At 41.2% G+C, this 24,933-nt stretch overlaps 4 protein-coding genes across 4 annotated transcripts; all 4 read left to right on the top strand.

Moving 5' to 3' along the window:
- The first annotated feature begins 2,928 nt into the window (after nucleotides 1-2,928).
- LOC139666854 (parvalbumin, thymic-like) lies at nucleotides 2,929-4,933 on the top strand. The gene is made up of 4 exons (XM_071546192.1): nucleotides 2,929-3,055; nucleotides 3,202-3,334; nucleotides 3,556-3,665; nucleotides 4,618-4,933. The coding sequence occupies exons 1-4, from the start codon at nucleotides 2,995-2,997 to the stop codon at nucleotides 4,644-4,646; spliced, it is 333 nt and encodes a 110-aa protein (XP_071402293.1). The 5' UTR covers nucleotides 2,929-2,994; the 3' UTR covers nucleotides 4,647-4,933.
- A 930-nt stretch (nucleotides 4,934-5,863) lies between these two features.
- Nucleotides 5,864-9,346, top strand: LOC139666855 (parvalbumin beta 3). Its single transcript, XM_071546193.1, has 5 exons — nucleotides 5,864-5,897; nucleotides 6,503-6,574; nucleotides 7,442-7,574; nucleotides 8,574-8,683; nucleotides 9,081-9,346. Exons 2-5 carry the CDS (start codon nucleotides 6,514-6,516, stop codon nucleotides 9,104-9,106), a joined length of 330 nt encoding a protein of 109 aa, XP_071402294.1. The 5' UTR covers nucleotides 5,864-5,897; nucleotides 6,503-6,513; the 3' UTR covers nucleotides 9,107-9,346.
- A 2,815-nt stretch (nucleotides 9,347-12,161) lies between these two features.
- LOC139666858 (parvalbumin beta-like) lies at nucleotides 12,162-14,995 on the top strand. Its single transcript, XM_071546197.1, has 5 exons — nucleotides 12,162-12,231; nucleotides 12,756-12,822; nucleotides 13,578-13,710; nucleotides 14,299-14,408; nucleotides 14,585-14,995. The coding sequence occupies exons 2-5, from the start codon at nucleotides 12,762-12,764 to the stop codon at nucleotides 14,608-14,610; spliced, it is 330 nt and encodes a 109-aa protein (XP_071402298.1). The 5' UTR covers nucleotides 12,162-12,231; nucleotides 12,756-12,761; the 3' UTR covers nucleotides 14,611-14,995.
- Nucleotides 14,996-18,488: 3,493 nt separating this feature from the next.
- pvalb9 (parvalbumin 9) lies at nucleotides 18,489-23,189 on the top strand. Its single transcript, XM_071546186.1, has 4 exons — nucleotides 18,489-18,552; nucleotides 19,546-19,678; nucleotides 20,556-20,665; nucleotides 23,106-23,189. The coding sequence occupies exons 1-4, from the start codon at nucleotides 18,492-18,494 to the stop codon at nucleotides 23,129-23,131; spliced, it is 330 nt and encodes a 109-aa protein (XP_071402287.1). The 5' UTR covers nucleotides 18,489-18,491; the 3' UTR covers nucleotides 23,132-23,189.
- The last annotated feature ends 1,744 nt before the right edge of the window (nucleotides 23,190-24,933 follow it).

Raw genomic sequence — 24,933 nt, 5'->3', positions numbered from 1 at the left:
CAGTGTAATTTATCAAACCAGAATACAAAAAGTCAGCACCAACTGAATTCAGGATAAAGTCAAACTGCCTCTATCCAAAATTTCTCTATTCAAAAATTTCCAAAATTCTGAATATGGCCTGTTGAATGAACAATTTAAACCATGCAGCGGAGAGCTTCCATAGACAGTATAAAGCTCTCATGCTGCTGTTTTCCCTTGAGGAGCTTTGGAGTCGAGCTATTCTAGATTTTAGACAAAATGATGAAACCTAAGAAAACAAAAAATAAATGCGGCCTTTTTTTGGTTGTTTACTTGAAATTCAAACACATGATATGCCACAGGGGAGAGACCGGCCTGTAACCCAAAGCTCACATATTCAGTCCCCACAACAGCCTGTGTGTGTGTGTGTGTGTGTGTGTGTGTGTGTGTGTGTGTGTGTGTGTGCGTGTGTTAATCGACAGCCATGCATTCTGTTGAAGTGTCCTTGAGCAAGACACCAAACTCCTACATGCTTACTCATCATAATTATCCAATCTGCTTTAGTGATACACAGACTTTTCAACTACTTTTACTAACCAATTCAACACAGAACAAGAAAGTAATCAGCCCTGACACAATAAGACATGCTTTTACATTCTATCATGTGTATAAAATGCAAACCATCACCGGTTCATGTAATACTTACCTCTACTGGTTTCCATTTAAAGGCCGTATCCTGTGCTGATTGTCCCATAGCTCAAACTAAACTAAATGGGAAAAATTTTACTTCTGCTGTATGAAAGTACAAAAATCCAGGTCCGGGCACGACTGGGAGTTGTATACAAACATAAAATGCCTTTATTTGTCTCAAACTAAATCCCATGGTGAATTGGCCACTCCCTGGCCTGGTGAGCAGACATGGGACGAGACTATTCTTAGGTGCAGAAGACAAACAAAACAAGATCATAGTTTTCTACCTACCCAAGAAGGCCTGTCCTGAAATCTGTTTTATCCACAGACGACACCAGAAAACAACCAGCACAATCACATCAGCGCTGAGCGAAAACTACGTGCTCAGGACCGCCACCCCATCCCCATCCATCTCTCTCTCTCTGTCTGTCTTTTCCTCTCTGCCCCATCCCCCCCTTCTTCCTCCTCTCATCCACCGCTTCCCTCGTTCTGCTCCATCACGCAGGAAGTCTGGTCTTCCTGCAAACAAGCGTCGGAGCGTGGAAAGGGACAAGGCTGAAGTGGTGGGGGGGAGGGGGGCAGGTACGCGGGGACAAGAAGGGGGGGGGGAGGATGTTTTTGTCGTTCCTCGGCCCCTCTGGCTGCTGCAGGCCCTACTGTAGTCCATCCTGAGGAAGCCGGGCTAACGTCACTCTGGCCGGGCCTCGGGTGCACACGTGCTGCCCGGTGTGACGCAGGAGCACCAGCACTCGCTCACACATGGGAGCTGTAAAAACCAAAACTGTGGAAAAACACCGTATTTCAAATCAGAATGGGGCTTTACAAGGAGTCAAAATGATGTCACAGAGTCGAGGTCAAATGCGGTTTTGGGGGGGGGGGGATTCTGTATTTGGGTTTCATCAGAACAAAAGTCTGCAGCTTTGCCAAGTAACCATTATCCGCTTCCTGAGCAGCCACCTGCGAGTGTGTGAATTTTTCAGCAGGTGGCTGCCAGAGAGCCCCTCTAATAGATTTACAATATAGCAAAACAATGTGTGTGTCCCACTGGACAACAGGTGGACAGACTGGTGGGTTCAGGGTGAAACACTGTTATCATCAAGAGTAAAGAAAAAGTGAAAGGCTCCAGATTTCTTTTACAAAGACTTGGCTCAGCCTTGCATGGCAAATATATTGATTTTTAGAAAAGTTTGTTACCTGGAGAGCAGAGTATCCTCTAAATATATAAGTATTGTGTAAGTTAAGGTACTTAAGATAGTTGATAAGTGTGATAATAATCCACAAAGATAACATTTTTACCAAGATAATAGTTTGGAATAGAGCTCTTCATGTCGCTGTCATGTGAAAACCATGTTTTAACTTCAATTGAAGAATCACATGGTCCTCTATAGCATGAGAAAAGTGTACAACAACTGATGAAAACCTTTTAAAAACCAAACTTAAAAATGCATAGAGCTAAAAACAAGGCTGTTTTTCTTAGTTGACATTTTAGAGATTCAAGGTTTCCACCCAACAGCAACAATATGAATGCTTTATACCCATTTTGGACAAGATTGTTTCCTGATGCTCACAGTGCCATGTTAGAAAAGAAAGTAAAGCATCCTCTTAACGTATAAGTAAGGTCTTAAGATAATTAATCACTTTGATAATAACCCACAGTGTGTGAGTGTTATTTTCATCCCATTAACCATGTTGTAAGAGCAGGTTTAGCATTGTATTTTTTAAATTGTAGTGAACTCGTTTTGGATTGGAGCTCTTCACAAGCTAAATGCAGCGTGTCAGAGTGAAGCGGCTGTGAGCGGAGACAGCCACAACCATGGAAGACGGCCCGAAAAGCGACAGAGGCCACAACATAACAGGATGTTTACAGGCTGAGGAAGCCGTGCCAGGGCCGCCGCACGACCGCGAGCAGCCGGCGACTGTGGTTGGAAACATGAGCGAAGAGGGAAAGCAGGCCAGCCAGGTTCCCTCTAGCTAACCCCAAATATAACCCCACCGACTACTGTTTGTTTACAGACGGACCCTACCTGGCTGGGGTCCGTTTGGCCAGACACAGATCCAACCGCGACCTCTGACCCCTTCCTCACCCCTTCCTCACACAGAAACCACTCAAAAACACAGCTGTGTAATGGGCAAAGCTCTCTAGCAAGCTCCCTCACACACACACACACACACACACACACTCGAGGCTGAAGTGGTTTCTGCGGGACCAGCTGCAGGTGACAGGGGACAGGAAGACACTGGTGGTTTCTGACACCAGGGGGTAAAACCGGTTCACTGTCACCAGTTGCTCTTCTTCTGCCCATCAGCAGCCTCGTGTCACTCCAGACCCCAGCATCGCCCATCGTCATGGCTATCACCGACTTCCTGGCCGCCTCGGATATCACTTCAGCTATTAATGCTTGTAAAGGTAAGGAGATGGAGGAGAAAGCGGATGCTGACGCTCTTGTCCCAGGACTTGAGGTCCTTTGTTGCATGATGGATTTTTTGAAGGATAGGTTGTCTACAGATAATATTATGCATCAAAAGTTGTTCTATCTATCGTTTCACTTTCAGCAAAAGATTCCTTCAGCCCCAAGATGTTTTTCAAAACTGTGGGTTTGTCCAAGAAGACTCCGTCGGAGATCGAGAGGGTCTTCAAGATCCTGGACCAGGACAAGAGCGGCTACATAGAGCAGGATGAGTTACAGTTGAGTCTGACACACAAAACTTATCCTGACTGTCTGAGCAAAACCTGACAGATTTCTCTCTTTTTGCATTTCACCATACTGTCTGTAGTCTCTCCACAGCTGAAGGACACAGTACTGTACAGACAGATTTCATGTATTCCTTTCCTTACTATAGTGTATGTGTGTGTGTGTGTGTGTGTGTGTGTGTGTGTGTGTGCCCGTGTGCCCTGCTCTCCTTCAGGCTGTTCCTGCAGAATTTCTCCAGGGGAGCGAGGCCTCTGACTGCGGCTGAGACCAGAGCTTTCCTCCTGGCAGGAGACTCAGACGGCGACGGAAAGATCGGCTGGGAAGGTAGGCTCAGGTCTGGTGGGGGGGCTCGCCCTTCGATACTGATCTGAGGTCAGCATTTGGTCACTTTTTAATATTATTCAGTAGTAGAGTATTCAGGGAGCGCTGCCCTCCAATACAGTCCAATGGGGCAAAGGGAAACTCAAAAAGTCAAACCCAAAAGCATCCAAAACATGTCCTTTTCAACGCAATAACACCCACACTACAATGAGACCTGTCTACATCCGATTTTCTATTATCTATAACCTGAAGTTTTTGTATATTGCAGTACTAGATATGTTATTTTAAATAGCGTAAGCTGGTTAGCAAGTAGGAAGTTCAAGTACCGGCAGCCAGCACGGTAAACAAGAAAGTGTGTGAGCAATGCCAAAAAGTATGAAATGAGCAATTGTTACCAAAATGTCATGTGATAATTGTTCAATCGCAGCTATTTAAAGACATGTGTAACTGCAGTGTGAGTGGTATTGTGTTGAAAGGGAATGTTTTTATTGCTTCTTGGGTTTGACTATTTGAGTTTCCCCATGCCCCATTGGACTGTATTGGAGTAACTGAGAAAATTTTGATCAGAATCGATCAGCATGGTGGCAAAAACTATAGGAAAATAAGACCCGGGTATGCCTGTTAATGGTTTAGGGCTGGTGGCTGTAAACTGGTCCCCAGTCAGCACTTATGGCTGTCTTTCATTTGGTTGCTTGGCAACTGCAGTGCAGACACAACAGTCACTTCACACAAAGTGTAAGTGTCACTGCCAGAGATGCACACTTCAGTATTTTAAGTGGCACTTGCAGTTGTTGGATGAGATTACAAAACAATTTTACGAGATTAGGCCTATTGTGTAATCTGTATCTGTGGAATTAAAAGAATATAATCTCTATGTGTGGGTTTCAAAAATATCTAAAATGTGTTTGTGCTTTGTTTATTTGTTTTTTATCTTTGTCTTTCTTTCTCTTGTCAGAGTTTTCTGCGCTGGTCAAGTCTTCATAAACCTTGCATGATCCCTAGATGAATTGCTGCATGCAATTATAAAAAAAAACAATTAAAAAACATTATAAATCCCAGTTTATAATGTTTACTAGCTTGTAGATATATAACATGGACTAATTCAAGTATTTTCTGGGATACATTCATGTGTAGAGCAATACAATATGATGTAGTTTCAAGAGAAAATACAATGCTGTAAAGACATTCAAATAAAGAGTCCATGGATTAACCTTTGCCTCGCTGCTGTGTGTAAAAACTGTTTAAATGAATGTGCTTCTGTCCATAAAATATTAAAGAATCCGTCTCACGAGTCCCGGTGTGATTTGCCCTGTCTACGTCTTTGAGAGCAGAGGCAGCCAGAGCCAGCTCAACAGAAGAGCAGATTTCTGTTAAGTACTTCTAGTTACTGTAGATTAACTGACACTGCCAGTTATTTTCCTCCCACGATGTTATATTGAGCAGTGAGAGAGGTCAAGCCTGTCGAGAGGTTAGGAGGCTTTGGTTTCTCCAATTAACAGCATGGGCAACTTTCAACTGTCCAAATCAAGTGTTTGTTGTTCTGGCAGCCACAATTTGAGACATTTGATAAAGTAAATGTGACAGTAAATTCTTAGATAACATTAAAATCCATTTTGGAACTACTTTTATAGATGACAGCCTATTTATAGATTAAATCTGTAGGTGAAATCCTATCTGCTGAACATTGACTTCATTATTTAGTATCATAAAACCAAAGAAATTCATGCTATGCTCATTGTGCTACTCTTTGCCACTGCCTGTCTTCCAAAAGGATAAAAGATTAACCTATATATAATTTTAAACAGTGCACACTCCCCATGAAAATAAATAGACTGTGATCCATCGGCTCCTATGCATTTGACATGTAGCTATCTCTCACCAGATAATCACCTCATGACACCCAAGTGCCACCTATTGCAAATCAGAGGAATCAACTTACAGAAGAAATGCATTGCAGTCAGTTTGCAGTTTACATGCAGCCAATGAGCAGCATCAAGTTTAGACTGAAAAAAAAATGTCCCTCTTGCGTTTCACACAAGGACTGCATCCCTCAGTGGAAAGGATAAAAATAGCCCAAATTGACAACTAGACACATTTTTTTCCAAAAACTATCGCTATGCAAGTGGTGTGTGTTACACCTTGAAGGACGAGCCTGGAGGGTATAAAATGCAGAGGAGTGAGCAGCTTGCTTCATCGGCTCTCAAGTGGGATACTGCTACACTCGTTCTTGCAAAGGTGAGTTCATCCTGGCTCCATCCTTCCTGCATTTATCGGACACATGAAGAAAAAAAAACAAAAAAAAACGATCCACACAGGAGATCGATTTATCTTGAGGTTGCAAGGGCTTTTCTCTCATCGCCATGGAGTACACACACTGAGGACACTTTGGCATTTGGAGTTTAAAAGCTACAGTGGAACTACAGAAATTACTCCAGCATTTACTCTACTTCAACTAAACAGCGGCCTGCTCAAACCTTCACAGGCCCAAGGCTGGAAGGAAGTTCACCATGGACTGCAGCACCTTCTTCTTCCTGTATTGTGTATAAATCTATAGGCTTGCAGTGTGTTGATAAGAGCAGGAGGTTGCAAAGCAAGGCTGTGCATACCAATCCGCCAGAGCAATTTCTAAATGTCAATCTGTGTGCCACTGAACCAATGGAAAGTTTTATTTTAACAGTTCAGGGTCTGCTGCTCATCTGTTGATTTTGGATGAAATTACATTACAGAATGATTTGCGCATCATTTATTCAGCCTGCTTTGGTCTAGTTACATTAGGCACAAGTAGGGCCTACTCATTATTTTGGAGCTCAAAATCTAAATGTTCTTTTTCTCTCCCATAGAATAATCCAAAATGGCATTCGCTGGAATTCTGAATGACGCTGATGTTGCCGCAGCCATCAAGGGTTGTGAAGGTCTGTCCACATTACTTTCTCTCTTCTTTTCAAACCCTAAATCACACACATAGAGCGAGGCTGTTATGCCTCTTGGTCATATTCATTCATTCATTAATTCACTCACTCATCTCAGTCAAAGGCCTCTGACTGTGCAAGCTCTTAATTTTGGACTCGCCACAGCACTGATAGTTCTGACACATAAAACATACACATTCATAAAAGGCTAATTCAAAAGTAAAACTAATGAATGCAGATCAAACAAATCAGTGAGATTGTATGGAAGTGGAACTGTAGATTGATCTCTCCCTCTCTCTATCTTTCTCTCTCCCTCTATCTTTCTCTCTCACTCTCTCTCTATCTATCTGTCCTTCTCTCTCCCTCTCTTATTCTCTTTCCTTCTCTCTATCCTTCTCTCTCCCTCTCTCTCTCCTTCCCCCCCTCTCTATCTCTCTATCCTTCTCTCTCCCTCTCTCCTCTCTATCCTTCTCTCTCCTTCTCTCTATCCTTCTCTCTCCCTCTCTCTCTCCTTCCCCTCTCTCTCTCTCTCTCTCTATCTATCTATCTATCTCTCTATCTATCCTTCTCTCTCCTCTCTTTCCTTCTCTCTATCCCTCTCTCTATCAACTCTCTATCTCTCTCCCCTCTCTCTCTCTATCTCTATCTATCCTTCCCTCTCTCCCTCTCTTTCCTTCTATCTATCCTTCTCTCTATCCCTCTCTCTCTATCTCTCTCTCCCCTCTCTCTCTCAATCTGTCTCTATCTATCCTTCTCTCTCTCCCTCTCTCTGTCCTTCTCCCTCTCTCTCTCTCTCTCTCTATCCTTCCCTCTCTCTCTTTCTCTCTATCCTTCTCTCTTTCGCCCTCTCTCTCTCTTTCTCTCTAACAGCGGCTGACTCCTTCAGCTACAAGGATTTCTTCGCCAAGGTCGGTCTGTCTGCAAAGTCCCCCGAAGACATCAAGAAGGCCTTCTTTGTGATTGACCAGGACAAGAGTGGCTTCATTGAGGAGGATGAGCTTAAGTATGGAAAAACTTTAAATATTATTTACAACTGCTCACAAATTTAACATTTGCCTTGGAAGGCCTTTGAAAGCTTTTTGAACCTTAAAATTGTTACATTTAATGATAAATGCTGATTGCAATATCACTGAAATATTTAGTTGCATTTTCGCTTTGACAAAGTTAGGTAGTTAATATTATGAAGCCCAGTCCTCTTGCTATATTTATTATATTTTTAAATTCAAGTGTGCCAGTTAGCTAACTTGCTCTCACAAAAACTGTGGCACTATGGCTCCACCCACTGAGGTTTAATTCAACCAATCAGATTGTTTTCTGCCTTCAGAGCAGCTCTGCCTCAGAGAAATATTTGTATTTAAACTCCAGTCAGAGGCAGGAAGTTAACTAAGTACATTTACTGAAGTACTGTACTGAAGTACAATCCTGAGGTACTGGCACTTTACTTGAGTATTTCCATTTTGTGAGTCTTTATAGTTTTCCTCCACTACATTTCAGAGGGAAATATTGTACTTTCTACTAATACTAGTTATTTTGCAGAATAAGGTTTTACATGCAAAATATACAATAAGCTCATAAAATATGTTGCATTATTAGAGTTTAAACTCCCCAACTGTATATGGAGCAGTTAGACCTACAACATTAAAATACTTCTTACAGGTTAATACATCAATAATTTAACACTTCTTCAGAATGAGCACTTTTACTTTTGATACATTTTACTGCTAATACTTATATAATTTTACTCAAGTAAAATTTTGAATGCAGGAGTTTTACTTGTAATGGAGTATTTTTCCATTATGGTATTGCTACTTTTAGGCTACTTAAGTAAAGGATTAGAGTAGCCTACGTAGAGTAGCCTATGTGATGCGTTGCTGGAAAATAACATGGAGCTCAGTCGAGTTTCCCTGGCTACATAATAGCTAAAAAAAACCCCACTGCAACCAGCCGACTCCTGCAGAAGAATCGCACCTGAAACCTTCTCACCTTCGCCTTGTTTTTGCAGGCTGTTCCTCCAGAACTTCTCTGCTGGTGCCAGGGCTCTCACAGACGCTGAGACCAAGGCCTTCCTGAAAGCCGGTGACACCGACGGTGACGGCGCTATTGGAGTCGATGGTAACCAATCTGATTCTCTCATTGACGTCATTGGTCTCAATGAATCACTGATTTGATTAATTATAGCTCTATTATAGCTTTATCTTTCATGAACTGTAAACAAAGCTCAAAGCTGTAAACATGCTACTAATTGTAATTTGAGTTAAACTGCAAGGGATGAAGTTCACTCATCCAAAAATAGGCATCTTTAGCATCTTTGACAATCACAGTCTGCCAGTCAAATGTATTTAATAGAATTTTAATGTACAAATACTCAGCTATTAATGATATGGAAAGAAATTGTGAATTAAACTATCATAAACCTTATGGTCATAATAGTTTCTATGAACCTAAACTTTTATGAAATTTAATTATCATTCTTTCACTGACACATTTTGTCTCTTTCTTCTCTCCACAGAATTTACCACCCTGGTCAAAGCATAATCTCATTCTACTACCACACCTGTGCTGCTGAAGATGTCCTGACTTTGTCAAATATATCTTTTTTATATTCATTTTATTTATGAATGTCACAGACCTGTACTGTAAGTTCCCTCTGACCCAAGAGCGTGTTTACTGTCCATGTTTTTAATTCATTTTCAAAGTAACAGTGGACCTAAAGGAAAAAAGAACACCGCCAGACATTTGTACTTTTTGAAAATGAAATAAACTCCCATTTGGATTAGAAACAAAAAATGTTTTTGTATTGCATTTTCCAGCATGGGGGAAGTTGTTTAATGGTTACACAGTAGTGTCATCTAACTCAACTGGATCAATACCAGTCACTCCTCAGCTTTTTTTGGCATTCAAACTTTTGCCACTGTACACCCAAGAGGTCTTTGGTGGTGTGAATTGCACATGGAGGTGGAAACAGATATTTTGGCATAGCTTGGTGATACAGACTGTTAGATCAATGGTCAGCACTGGCAGAGAGACAGGTGGCTCAGTGGGAGCGGTGACGGCAGGACTCAGTTTCTGGCAGCACTTCAGCTGCTCTAGTCTGAGGATGCCTTTCTATATTCCAGAGAGCCAGCAGAGGGGCCACGGGGCGGGATACGGTTTCTGTGCCAGCACAATTACAGGACTTTTTGTCAATGAGGCACATTTATTTGCAACCCTCTCTCAGATTGCAAGCGATTGCCAGGCAGAGGAGAGTGACAGGGAATATGGGTCACTTCTATTTCTGCTGCAGCAGGAGGGGAAAGCAGGAGGAGGGGGGATGAAGAGACTAGTCTAAGAGATCAGAGCATTTAAAGAAGTATTCACAGTTTAATCCTAAATTTAATCACACAAAAAGACAGAACAAAGACCTGGTGCAGTCTCAAACTACTTTTCATTTTAGGAGAATCTTCTAATCCCACATAATTTGTGGATGATGACATTTTAAAATGTAATCTCAAAATCTAATGCAAAGTCAAAGTGTTTACCACCCCAAGACAGTTTTTACATAGGCTATTAAATCAGGGAAAACAGAATTAGGCTCCAAAGATTTCACACAATTACAAACTTGAAATATACAGTTCTGAATGCCATGAGGAGCAGGCGTTCCTCACTGTCTTGAATTACTTGATAGCTTTGCATGATAGGTTTCATTCCTGCTCTGACATATTTGTAATATAAGCCTGATATTGAAGAAGGGCAGGAATAGTTAACAGTATCCATAACGGAGTCGTTTGAGGTGAGAGCTGACCATTCCAAAAGTTACAGGCCAAAGATTTAGCTTTATAAAGCGATTAACAAGGAGGTTCAGAGGGAAGAAGAGGCTTCATGGGGGGAAATAGAAAAGGAACTTTGCTGACATTGGTCTTCCTTCTCTCTGCTGAGATAAATACACCTGAAGCTGTGAGGGGGAGTCATGAAATAGACAAGATATCCAGATTGAAAACACACTTTATTTTACACACAGGCTGAACAGGTATTATTGTACAGGTTTAAAAGATCACTGTTTTGCAGACAGTTGAAATGTATTAGTATTTAAATATTAACTTCATATTACAGTAGTCACAGAAGCATCTCAACACCGCCACCTGCTGCAAAATTGGCACATACCACACATAAAGCAACAAGCCTGTCTGGGGAACAAATACGGACATTGGAAAATCCCTGCAGGGACTAATTCCTCATTTGATTCCATTGTTTGGTATAGTATGAAAACTCAGTATCATTATGCAACCACCAGACACAATCCAAAGAGTAATACAGTATGCGTGAATCATGATGATGATGATGATGACGATGATGTTACGTGAAAAATGGTGATGATGATATCAACTTTCATTGTTTCCAGAAATAGCATCTCAAATACTGTCTAGCGATAAGCAGAAATGGTCTGAATGGGTGTAAAAAGAGGTGAGGTGGTCAAAAAAATAGAACTTGTCCTCTACTACATGCAGGTGATGATTGATTTACTATCAAATTAAATAATTTCAATTAGTGCCTCTGGGTCTCCAACCAACACCTGCACCCTCTACGGTTAACTCCCAGTAGGTTAGTTTTAGTTTGGGTAGAGTGATCTACAAAGCTCATTATCTTTCTGTTTCAATAAAGTTTGCCATAACGTCTAATGGGAGTGGCATTTTTTATTTTTTTGTTTAAGATAGTGGATCATTCTTATTTTTCCCTATTATGTTCATGCAGTCTAATCCCCACCATAGTGCCATCATTAAATTAGGTCATACACTACAACAGATATATGTTCATCGATTAATCAAATCGTGTTTAGTAGGCTACGTAAAAGTCAAAAGATTATTCAATTTCTTAGGTTTTTTTTCATCAAAACTTTATTGTGAAATGCTTCTCCTTCTGACTGAGTTTCCTCCTCCAAATCACAATACCAGCGCCGCTGGTAATCAATCACAACAACAACTGGACTTTTCCGACACTGGAATGCGAACAAACACATTGCAGACATTTTACGCATGACAATTACGCACAAGTTCATTCTCACCAAAACTGTCCGGTTCAGAGAGCGCACGAGTCGGCAGTTAATCAAGGTAGTTACATTGTGAAAATGTACTGGAGGTAGCGTAGATTTCACTATATAGGCTACTAATAATTTCATTAGGTTTATTATACATGCGTTTACGCACACGTGTGACTATTACGCACATCCATAATTGATAATAAAATACGTTTCTCATCCATATTTGTTGTAATAACTTACACCCAACAAAGCTGCTTGACCAGTCCGATCATTTGCAATGACTTTGTGATCTGCGATGTAAAGGTTTACCTTGGCTTTCCATCCGTGGTTTCCATGCAGAACTGCTCGGCCAGAGAGTGTTCCACCCAAATCAGCAGCGTATATTATTAGCCCAAAGCAATATCAAGCAGTTTCGCGTAGGACTACACGTACCATTTAAGCATCTTCATTTATGTACATATAAATAGAACAGCTCTGACTACTGGACACATTTTTCAACTGACCGCTTTGCATGGGGTGTCCATTTCATATGCCTCATATTTCGGGTGGGTGAAAGTATATAAGCTCGTGAGCGTCGCCACGGAGCTTACTGCAGTGACCAGATCCATCTTAGCGAATCCACTCTAGTCTTAGAGATAAACCTAAGGTGAGTTTCCCTGAAGACCTGTAGCTCTTTGGGCAGGTCTGCTACCCAAGTCACTGAAGGTTTCAGGGCTTCAACTTCATGCAATGGGATGCAAAACGTGGAGAGGCCCCACAGGGCCAGATTCAAAACATCACAGGCTCAGAGTTTGGCTGTGGACCAAGGGACCAAATGGAAAAATGAGAAAAGAAAAAAAAAAAAAAAAAAAAAAAAAAAATACAACTGCAAAAGGATATTCTATCTTTTCCCTTGGAGGGCTTGGTTTTGCAGAAATTGGACTACCTTTTCTGATCATTTTGGGGCTAACAGAGGAACACTGACAGAGAGGGACTGCATGGCTTTATGAAGATTATACCTAGGCCTTTGATAACTGTCATACCTCCAATTATGTATTGTGAAGTACAAAGAGGGAAGTTAAAACAGATACCATGCTCAGATGAAAAATAAAAATGCTTCTTCAGTATGATGCTTCTGTCTGATGTGCTGCAGCTGAACTGAAGCCTTGTCCTCTGCTCTCCTCCCCTCAGGTAAAAATGGCATTCGCCGGTGTTCTTAAAGACGCTGACATCACTGCAGCCCTTGCGGCTTGCAAAGGTAAACCCCTTTCGGATGAAAATGACACCGCCATTGCAACTTAATAGGTTACCTTTAAGCATGGAGGGAGCCTAGATAGTGCACATCTACTTGATCAGGCCTGCTTAGCAAGGCAAAGACCTGAATCCTTAGTTTGCTAATGTGCAGTTGACTGTGGTGTGGCAGGATGCAATTGCTAATGCAGAATCACATAACCAGATTACAGTGACAGACACTGAAGAACTCCTCCACCTTGCATCTATTTTGCATTTAACGCTGCAGGAGCTTCTTTTTAAAGGGAGGGAGGAGGAGCACACATGTAAAGATTGACTTCTATGTGACCTACAATGCAAACCCACTGAAAATAGATAAGAACATTCTATTTTGCAGGAAGGAGTAGGTCAAATTTGTACCTCTACTGATAAGAAAAACATCTCTGCATGTAATATTTGAGTTAGTTAAATTTGTATCTGTTCATTTTTGTACTTGCTATTTTGTGTCTTGTGCTTTGTTTTTTTCCCTTGTGTTTTATTGTTATACTGTATTCCATCATTTTGTTTTGTGATTGATTATTGAATATTTAGATTTAGGTAAGTTTGTTCTTTGTAAAGTCCTTTGAGACTTGCTTTTGTGATGAAGGGATATAGAAACACACCTGACTCGACTTGGCGAAGTAACATGTCAAATTATAGTCTTGTAAACTATAAGTATAGTCCTGTCCAAGTGCCGTGGCTGCAGTCTATGATGTCTGACACGACCCCTCTCTCTCACCACAGGTGAAGGCTCCTTCAAGCACAAGGATTTCTTCGCTAAGGTCGGCCTGGCCGCCAAGTCTGCTGATGACGTAAAGAAGGCCTTCGCCATCATTGACCAGGACAAGAGCGGCTTCATTGAGGAGGACGAGCTGAAGTAGGCACCCTCTCTTAGATTTCACCCCGCGCCAACATGAGAAGAGCCTCTCAGGGCCTCAGCAGTGCTCAGATCAGCTTTCAGGGTTTGGCCTATAGTGAATTTAGAATGATGTCAGCGCCTCGAAGCATCTGAGAAGCCGGGCGCTCTGTGTTCTCCGTGGGAGTAACTCTATGCCAGCTCTCTCCTCTGGTGTCTCATGTTATAGGCTGACATAGAGCAGAGGAGAACAGAAGAGAACAGAAGAGAACAGAACAGAACAGAACAGAACAGAACAGAATAGAACAGAACAGAACAGAAGGGAACAGAACCGAGCCGAACAGAACAGAGTAGAAAAGATGATCATAGCCTTTCACTTTTTTGGGCCAAATCAATTGCATTTTTATCAACATACTGCTTGTTGTAGTTGGTGATTTTGATATTTGAACTTCATATTGAACTGCATGTTCCTCAAGCCAAATACAAGGCTATTTTCTCAGATCCTGAACATTTTTCACCTAACTAGGGTGACAGATATACATATATATTCCTTGAGTATGACGTGCATGACATCTGACAGCCATGTTTTTCCCTGATCCTTGTCTGCAGGCTGTTCCTGCAGAACTTCTCTGGCAGTGCCAGGGCTCTGAGCGACGCCGAGACCAAGGAGTTCCTCAAGGCTGGAGACTCCGACGGTGACGGCAAGATCGGAGTTGATGGTGAGAGAAACATTTAATTTTATTTTTATCACTTCATCAGGGATCAGGGACACAATTTCAGGATGTTTCGATTTTTAGATATTCAGATCCAAGTCCACCAAGTTTCACCAAGTTGCAGCTGAAATCACATGAAGTAACACTTTTTTTTGTGTCTTTCTTTGCTCTCCCCTCTACAGAGTTCGCTGCCATGATCAAGGGATAAATTACAAACTGACCAACACCTTACTGAACTCTGAAGGAACAACTTGAGCCGAGACGTACCCTTCCTCTCTTCTCCCCCCCCCCCCCCCCCCCCTCTCTCTCTCTCCTCAGCTCTTCACACCACTTTTATACACGTGACCTTTCACCCCAACCACAGACAAAACCCGCTCCCTCTCTCTGGCCACGCTCACCCCTGCTGTCCACGATGAATGTACCTAAGTGTATGGCGTGGTTGTCTCTCTCTCTCTCTCTCCCTCTCTCTCTCTCTCTCCCCCTCCTGTCGTCGTTTTACTATGTGAGTTTTGCTTACTGTCAGATCAATGATGATGCACTTTTATGGGAAACGGACGGACGATGAGAAAAGAATAAAGGTTCTTTTTCAATAAGACACGTCTGGTCGTCAATAATGAACCGTGAATCAATAAATCAGTGACTTTTAACTGGTGAATAATTTTATGCAATACCACCTGAAGAAATGCATTAGGCCCTGATTTTCTTCTCCCGGGATGAATATTACTCACCTCTTCACCTATTGGTACAGATGATAATAAAGGTGTAACACACTGAGAATCCATCAACTGATGTTAACACAAGGATCTAATAGCAAATTACAATATATTCTTTAACTCCTGTTGATATGTTTATATAAATGTCTATATAAATGCAGTCCATGTTTACAGCCACAAATTCATGACATATTACTTTTTATACCATAAAAGGGCCATCCACTTTTTTTCACCACTTATGAGGCTCCATCAGTTCTATCAAAACATTTTCAGTTTTTTTGGACATCTTAGTACCTGGATGACACCCCCACCCCAATTTCCCAGCATTTCCCAACTCCTCCACTTTATCCACCTCTCATCTCACCTGTGTTGCAGCTGTAATGCCTCCAATTTGATGCCCCAAGTAATGATGGCCCTGCACTGGCATGAAGCAACCACAAGGTGGAGTCTCTAATCTGGCAACAGGGAAAAGAGGTTTCAGGTGGAGGATGGATTTACACTGCAAACCCTCTAGGAGTCTGGCAATTAGATTGTCTGTCTATTTTCTGAGCGAATTGCCCATATAGGCATCAAATGACTTCATGTGATTCTGAGAAATATTTCACTTTTTGCACAACAAGCAGTCGAGAGAAAACCGCCATAAAGTGTGAAGTCAGAGGTTGATGTTGCGGTGTGAAGGTTTGACTGTAATGAGATTTATTCCCTCGGTCCTCGTTATAAAAAAAAAGCATTTCCCCTGTCTGCTAATGTATTAGTGCTGACTGGATTCATCAGAGACACTGCTGCGTCAGATGGTTTGAAATGCTTCCCTTTTAGAAAACAAACCCTGCCAGTTTAGGGTGGCTGGTTACCGTGGTGACCGGGTGTCACCCCCCACCCCCACCCCCCCACCCCAACCCACCACCTTCCCTCCCACCACCAGCCCTCACCTTCACAGTAGGCCAGGTGTCAATGAGCCAGCCTGTAATGCTGGGGGGACTTGCTGTGTGTAATGTGTGTGTGTGTGTGTGTGTGTGTGTGTGTGTGTGTGTGTGTGTGTGTGTTTTCACCTGCAAATACATATAACAAGACAGCAGAGTGACCCATGGTGCTTACAGTCACAGAGGTGAATAGAAAATGAATGGAAAGTTTTAATTTTCTGTGTTAAAGAACAAGTTTCTTCACAAATTACATTTCATAGTCCTATAGGGGAGAGTGTGGTTCAGCAAGAGAAATGCCTCTTTAAGCATTTCTGCATAGAGGAAATCCACCCCTGCTCCATAAAATAACCAAAACAGCCAGTCAGAAGGTTTTGAACCCTTGTTTTTGTTGGCTGGGTCACCTTAGATTGTCATGATGACATTTGCTGTTAGACAGAGCGGGTAATATCTATGTGGTATTTAATATAAGATTACTGTAAAATGAGGATAACAATCCCTCCATCTGCATCTGCTGCAAGGCGATTTATGGATCTGAATTTAGGAGATTATTCACTGAAAAAAGGGGATGGATTAAATCTGAGATGTATGTAAGCTTGTCCATGTCACCTAGAGAGAGAGAGAGGGGGGAGCGGGGAGAAAGAGGGGACCATAGAGTTATGACAGAGGGAGAGAGAGAAAGGGGGGATGGAGGGAGGGGGAGAGAGATAAGAGAGAGAGGGGGAGGCAGGAAAAGGTGATTGGACACATCAAAAACCATAGAGTTATGACAGAGACAGAGAGGGGGGGGGGAGAACAGGGAGAGAAAGAGGGACCATAGAGTATGACAGAGAGAGGGGAGGGAGAGAGAGAGGGGGGGGGCTGGGAGGGATGGAGGGAGGGGAGAGAGAAGAGGGAGAGAGGGGGGGGGGCTGGGAGGGATGGAGGGAGGGGGAGAGAGAAGAGGGTGAGAGATGAGAGAGAGGGGGGGAGGCAGGAAAAGGTGATTGGACAAATCAAAAACCATAGTTATGACAGAGAGAGAGAGAGAGAGAGAGAGAGAGAGAGAGAGAGAGAGAGAGAAGAGAGAGCATCATATCCAGGTGTATAAGAGCGGATGTAAACAGTAAAGGTTAATTGGGCAGGTAAGGGAATACGAGACGGACCTGGCTGCGAGAATTTGATCCGCGGACAGGTAACTCAAGCATCCGTCACTGCCGGCTCATCCACCTCATCCACCGCGGCTATATAAGTGTCCGCCGGCTGTCAGCCTCCACCAAAAAGCCTTATCCCTCCTGCTTTGGACCTCGACGGGACAGACACCCCAAACAGCGGTGAGTAAAGCTGCATGGGAAACTTTCATTGCAGGTGTGTCAGGCTGGGAGGGAGCCTGGCAGCGGAGGTACACACTCTTATATGGGTTTTATTGATTAGTAATAGATGCTGAATAAATTCTAGCGATATGCAGGCTTGTCTGAATATGTCATACTCGGTTAAGTGTTTTCTGGGTCTCTATTAAAATCTAAGGTTTGGCATGGCAAAATCCCTCCATCATTTGTCATCAAAACTTCCAAACCCGCTTATATCGACTAAATGGAGAAGGAAAAGTGGAGAAATTACTGCCGACTGACAATATATTTTTATTATTTGATCATTGTGATCAGTTTTAGCTCACCAAACTTTAAAGTAAGAGGGAACGTTGATGTGAACTTCTTTTAGATTATGGCTTTCAATTAGATTTCTTTCTCTCTTCTTTCTGATTTGGCTTTTTCTTTCTACTATGATGATAAAATAGGCTACCACAACATCAATTTAACACTGAAGAGCTAAGGTATGGCACGTGCCAGTACCATGCCACATACCCCCGTTATTATTAAGGAGTTTTATGTGGAAGGCAATTAAATATAGCGTCAGCAATTAACAGGCCCCATGCACAGTTCATGGGGAAATCCGATCAGGAAGCGCGATTACAGGCAGGGATAATAACATCATTTTGACATTAGCAGATTTATCAGAATAGACACTGAAGTGGCAGGACGCCATCATCTGACAGCTACATCAGTAGTTTTTTTTTCATTTTTTTTTCAAATAGGTTAATAACTTAAAAAGTAAAATAAAAGTTGTTGGTTTGACTGATTATCCACAATTTTGTTTTTCATTTCAACTCATGCATGGTTCTAAAACGGTCATTACTGTAGTTTTGACAGGATCATAGTATTAACCTAGATGCATCTCCAAAAAATAAAAAAAAAATAAAAAAAAACTTAATCCAGCGTGAAACAAAAATTGGCTGAGTGCAGCATGTCTGTCCGGGTCGATGCACAACAGAGGCTCAAAAAACTGAGATGGGTGAAGATGAACCTGATGATGATGTGGACAGAAACTTAGAGAGAGAGAGAGAGAGAGAGAGAGAGAGAGAAAGAGAGAGAGAGAGAGACTGAATAATTTACCATGCTCTTCTTTCACCCTACAGGATTAATATGTCACTCACTTCTATCCTTTCGGCTGAGGCCATTGACAACGCTGTCAAGGACTGTTCAGGTGAGTTATGCTGCTGCATCTTCCTCTCTGATGCAAAAACAGAGAGAATGAGTGAAACTTCACACACACACGTAAGAAACCTATAGACAAGTAGCTATTATTAAAATCTCCTAACATAATAAATCCCACTAAATTTTAACTTCACTATCCCTAAACAAAATGCAAGCAAGCTGTCCATCATCCATGACATTGGTAGAACGGCAAATTCTGCATATCCGCATTATATGACTTGTCTATTCATGACTTGACCATTAAGATAAAAAAAAAATCCATTGGATCATATTCTGTAATGTCCCAAAACTATTTGCAAAAAAATAATAGTATATAATAATAGTGCACAATAATCCTAAACCTGATCATCTAGATCAAGATTTAACTCTGTGTAATGTCAAGTTTAGTCTTCTTAATATCAGAGTTTTATTTTTCGTGATTTTATTTCTTCCAGTGTTTGGACAGAAACTTCAACAGACCTGTGGTGCTGCTCATTTGTCGGGATGACTGTTGGGAATTATCTTGGTTTAAGTCTCAAATATGTTCTCTAAATAAATAATATCCCATTCTGCATATAGTTCAATTCTTGAATTGTATTGAATGTAGTGAATCTACTCTTAAACGGTGTCACACTTCATCACACTAAGCTACACTTGATCTGCATTGTTTTGAACACTGTTTTCATAATCATATCCATGTCCAACCATCATATCCATGTCCAAATGCGTCCAGAGCCGCACGATTAAATCCGAATTTGAAAAAGTTTTTTAATCATCTTGTCTGTTTTAGTGGAGGCATGTGTTTGCTGGCCTTAAAAGATAAAAATCTCCCACCTGGACAGCAGCCACACGCTGTTTTAATCTCCACATCAACTCCCAACCTGGCAACCTCAACTCTAACCCCATTGCTTCTCTTCTTTCTCTCTATGGTTGTGTGTGTGGTGTGTGTGTGTGTGTGTGTGTGTGTGTGTGTGTGTGTGTGTGTGTGTGTCATATCTTGCAGCTCCAGACTCATTCAGCTACAAGAAGTTCTTCCAGTTGTGTGGCCTGTCCTCAAAGACGCCCAAGGAGATCAAAGATGTCTTCCAGATCCTGGATGAGGACAACAGCGGGTACATCGAGGAGGCTGAGCTCAAGTATGTGAAAACAACAATAGATCTCTGCTCTACTGAGACGTGATAAGCCTAAAGACCTTCCTGGGATATTGACCAGTACCTCTTAATCTAAGATCTTCAGAGTCTTCTCATTTAGGTTTTGATTCCCTGACATATACTGTATTATCCTCCATCTGATTCTAGTTATTATAATTGTTTTGAATGTGGATCCAGTGAACAAGGACCACAGTGGAAATAAGTCTGTTGACTTTATTGTGTTATCCTTGTCAATTTTAAGCAGAGGTGCATTTTTTTACTGTGTCTATCTTGCTTATATTTTCGAATAAACTAAAACTAAAGCATACAGATATGACACCCAATAGCTTCCTTTTTGCAATACCACATGCTACTTTTAATTTTTACTGCAATCAACGTAATTTTCATAGAACATTATTTGTAATGTGTTGTAGAGCCTAGTGTGTGTGTGTGTGTGTGTGTGTGTGTGTGTGTGTGACAGAGAGAGAGAGAGAGATAGAAAGAGATTTAGTACAATAAGATCACACCACTGTATTAATGGGATGGCGCCATTAAGCTGTCTCCTACAGTAATAATCCACTATGTGCAAAGTGTCATTATTGTATTTGTGTTATATAATTCTATAATTCACCTTTATGTAATTGTGTGAAGCGAGCTGAGGTCAAAGGTGACTCAAGCTGTGCAGTTTAGGAATTGTTGCGTCTGTGTGCTTTTGCATGTGTGTCTGTATGTGTTGTGTGCTTTTGCATGTGTGTCTGTATGTGTCAGTTAGTTCCTTAGAAAAATAACAAGCATACGTATTTCTCTTTATCTGTGTGTGTGTGTGTGTGTGTGTGTGTGTGTGTGTGTGTGTGTGTGTGTGTGTGTGTGTGTGTGTGTCCAGGTTCTTCCTGCAGCGGTTTGTCCCTGGGGCGCGGACACTGACTGACGCAGAAGCCAAGAGCTTCATCTCAGCGGCTGACGATGACAACGATGGCAAGATCGGAGCAGAGGGTCAGTGTCTGAATTTCTCAGACTGGACTTTTAGTTATACAAACATTTATTGGAGGCAGGAATAATCTCATTGGTTGGGTTAAACCTCAGTGGGCGGGGCCAAAGAACCACAGTTTTCTAGCTCAGTAATGTTAGACTGAAGCTCAGTGAAAAAGAGCTAAGAGAAGAGGAAGCTAATATTATGAAGCTGCTATTAACTGAAAAAATACAGTCTAAGTGTTAGACTAGCTAGCCTAGCCTTCCTAGTTCAAACTAGCCATACTAGCCTCTAGCTTTCTAGTTAAGATAGTTAGCTAGCCTGCTGACCTTCCATAATCATGAATACTGTAGTCATGAATGAATGACAAACGAAGTCATTACCATTTTTTTTCATAGTTTGCCATTCAAGTTTGCCATTTAGCTAACTTGCGCTTGTACTAAACTGTGGTTCTTTGGCTCCGCCCATTGAGGTTTAACTCAACCAATGAGATTATTTCTGCCTCCAGAGCAGCTCTGCCTCTGAAAAAATGTTTGCATAACAAAAACTCCAATCACTATGAATGTGAGGCAGGGCGTCACTGGGAAAGAGCAGTGTGTTCAGTCGACTTTCTGCGGATAAATAAAAGCAAAAAAAAATAAAAATACCATTGTAGTTTGCCAGTTAGCTAACTTTCACTCCGAAACACTGTCGTTTTTTGGCTCCAACCGCTGAGGTTTAACTCAACCAATGAGATTATTTCTGCCTCCAGAGAAATTTTTGTATGACTAAAACTACAATCTGCCCAAATTTTGACTATTGCTTTGCTACGAAGGGCAAGAGAGGATAGAGATAGGATAGAGACATGCAGGCTAGGGGCATTATGGAGTAAATGGCAAGACAGAAGATTATGTCTCTTCAAAGCCACAGCAGAGCAGTTAAAAACATCACAATTCTCTCAGTAGCAAGAGCTCTTATGCCATATTTTATGTATTGTGCGGATTTCTTATATCGGATTATGCTCTTTAAGCATGTAATCTGGACTGTAAAAAACAGACGTATGGCTTTTAATGCCGGGCTTTAGTTCCAGATGTTTAGGGTCAGTTGCATTGGGAAAGTCTTGAAATGGAAAATCCACTGCCGTAAAGCAAATTTCACCACTTATTTCTATGATCTTGGACTGTTCAGTGCAAATTTGTGTGCATGAACAAAGTGCTTGTGATTCTGGAAGACGCTAATCAGCGTTAGCATCATCATACGCTGCCTCAGGCTTAACAAAGGTCAATAGAAGATGAGGACATGGTGACACATTTACTGGTTCAAAACCTCATTTTAGTGTAAAATCTCAAACACAAATGTGTTGACAAAGTAAGTCAGCAGTTCAGTTCTGCATTAGTTTTGCTCTTTATCTTAAGTGCGAGTGCATTCCTCCCTGAGGCATGACAGTAGTCTGCTGCATGGCCTTGAGCTGATTAAATCCTCAGTATCAGATGTATTAGCACAAGTTACTTTTCTATATAGAAGCAAAATGAAAGCGTAAAAAAAGCTTTTGGTTTGGTTTTCTGATAGTACAGTGGAGATGGACAGGAAAGAGAGAGGAGGGATGTAACAGAATAGGATATGGTCAGTTCAGATCATAAGATCAGCAGGACATGGACAGTTCAACTCCAAAACGCAATACATCTATTTTGGAAAGTAATGAAGTTCATCATTTAATGTCTTTGAGTGTCCAGGCTGTAGATTAAAGTTACCAAATTACACAAGCTCAGATTTGAAATAACGAGAAGTCAGTTTCTTCAATTATTATTATTTGGTGTTTAGAGCACTTGAATTATGTTTTAATAACCACATGGTGCCTTGTGGATTTTTTTTAACCATGCTTTTTCAGATTTATGGGTGTAGACACCATCTGAATAGATAGTGGAAAATTAATAGAAATTACATTACATGACAGAGTGATCCAAAGAGTCAGAATGAAGGAGAAAAGTAGAGAAAGAGGATTCACTGAGTGTTTCTAGGTGCTCGGAAGATAAATCTTTATATGTTTTTTTCGTCTGTGTATTTGGAACGGACTTTGACAGAAGGTCACCAAAGCAGATTTACGCCTACTGTGAAAACTATTTGGTCCTGTTGGTGCACAGAGGTCATGACCTCAAGATGCCGCTTTAGGCCTAAATGTTGCCCATTGTCCGGCCACCAGCAATATCTGGGCTCAGCTGCCTTGCATAACAGGATCAAGGATTTGGACAATCCAATAAAGATGATTTCAGTCCCTTTATTTTTTTATGTTTTTTTGTTCAAACTGTCAGGTCAGTTGGGGGTTTAAGGATATACCCCATGTCAATCATACTTACAACGACTCTACATAAGGTCGAAATTTGTTTGTGCCCCGATTCTGTGAAATAAAAATCAAAAAAGTCAAAAGCAGTTTTTTATTTTGTAATTATGTTTTCAGAGCTAATCCAAATATGTTTCTCCCTCTAGAATTCCAGACTATGGTCCTGTCCTGAGTTTTGCAGAAGAAGAAGAAGAGAGCGCTCAAGTCTTCAGGTCTTCTTCCCTCTGGACGTCTCCAGATCCCCCAGCCTTTCTTTTATTTTCTGCCCTTAAATTCTGCGTGCTTGAATTGTTTTTAAATGACCTTTTTGCTCATTTAGAAGACAACCCCCCTTTTTAATCTGCCTTGATCTGAGTCTTGGTCCATGTTTTTCTGTTCTGCGCTCAACCCCCCCACCTCACCACTGACAATGAATGAGACGAATAAATAAACATGTGGAAACGTATACACTGCCTCTTTATGCTCATTCAATATCACATATCATATTCCAGCTGGAGAGAGGTTTATATGCAGCAGAAATGCATGAAGCACTGTGCTAAATTCCTTGAGAGTATATATATGTTGGAGGTTGAATTGAACCTAGATTATATAAATAAGAGCAGGGGGTAAAGGCACTAAGTGTAGACTGGGGTTATTTGAAACAGTGGTACTATACTGTGTATTTATGAATATCACAGAACAAATATAAACACATTAAATTGAGTTACTTGAGTGCTATTAGGGGTTTGCATGACTTCACAGGATAAGATGAGATGAGTTTTAGAGACGAACATGATTGCAAATTAAGGTTGATGACAGTCTTGCTGATGATTATGGTGATATATGATGATATGGTCTATTATTCATAGATCGTTTACTAAAGAATAACCATGAGTTTCAGTCAACTCGAAGGTATTAGTCTACTGTATTTCCCCCTCATAACTCAATAAGGATTTCTTGCATGATCTATAAAGAAGGGACAAGATAGAGAGTATCAAAGATTGGAAGTAAATTTGTGGTGAAACTTTAGCAAGGGACTGAATGTGCAGATTAAAGTTACAAATGACCAGAGCCTCTCGATGTCTCTCTCTGGCAAAAGTCTCCCTTCTAGAGTTTCTGCTGACTGAATTTGCCCAGCAGACGAGACAGAGGACAAGATCAGAACCGGCTCAACTATTATTCCTCATCATTCATTGCTGTCAGAGGCTTAAGTCTATTTTACAAGATCTAAAAGCAGTTTCCTTGTAGAGTTTGGGGAATCGGTTCACCATTTGTACGAAAAATGCCTGATAGGTCAATAATGTATTGATAGGAGGGGATTGAATCTTCTTTAAGTATTTCCTTAAGTATCCCTAGTGTCTATGTTACCGCCATGAAGTGGTTCACAGGCCATGCCAAAGGTTGTTACACAAACCCCACCAAACAGTAGAGAGTGCCATCATTATCCCCTGTGTACAGTGCAAAGATGCCTGAGGATGTAATCAAAAACCCCCAAGACAAGTCCAGGGAAAAACAAGACCGGGCTTAGACTAATTGGAATCAAGACTGAGACCAAAGAAGGGTTTAGTTAAATTAAGATGAAGACTAGAGCAAGTGGAATTAGCCTATATTGGAAACAGATACCAAAATAGTGGGATATTTGTTGGGGTCAAAGATAATTTGGCCCACCTGTGTTAACTGTGTTAACACATTATACAGAGAGAACAAGCAGCTTGTAATTGTCATATGATTCAAAGACTTTATTTCAGTTGGTCCCAGTCAGAAATTAAAGGCCTAACACAAAAAACTCTACAAAATAGTCTGAAACTAGTCTTCATTATCAATCACTAGGATAGACTTTACACAATCCTGCTCATTCTCTTCTCAAATGTTGTTAGAAAAATGACTTATACTTGATAGTAAAAGACCCCTTGTTCATTTGATACCCTACATACATCTTCGAAGGCGAAGAGGAACTTTAATTCAGGAACCTAACATTGTGTGAAATCAAATCTA

Source organism: Centroberyx affinis, unplaced genomic scaffold (assembly GCF_046629955.1).
Source record: "Centroberyx affinis isolate AG114_WGS23_722 - 3 ecotype Tasmania unplaced genomic scaffold, CSIRO-AGI_Caff_v1 ptg005166l_1, whole genome shotgun sequence".
Taxonomy (NCBI): domain Eukaryota; kingdom Metazoa; phylum Chordata; class Actinopteri; order Beryciformes; family Berycidae; genus Centroberyx; species Centroberyx affinis.
The sequence above is the reverse complement of the archived record's forward strand: the minus strand, read 5'-3'. Positions and strand labels throughout refer to the sequence as shown.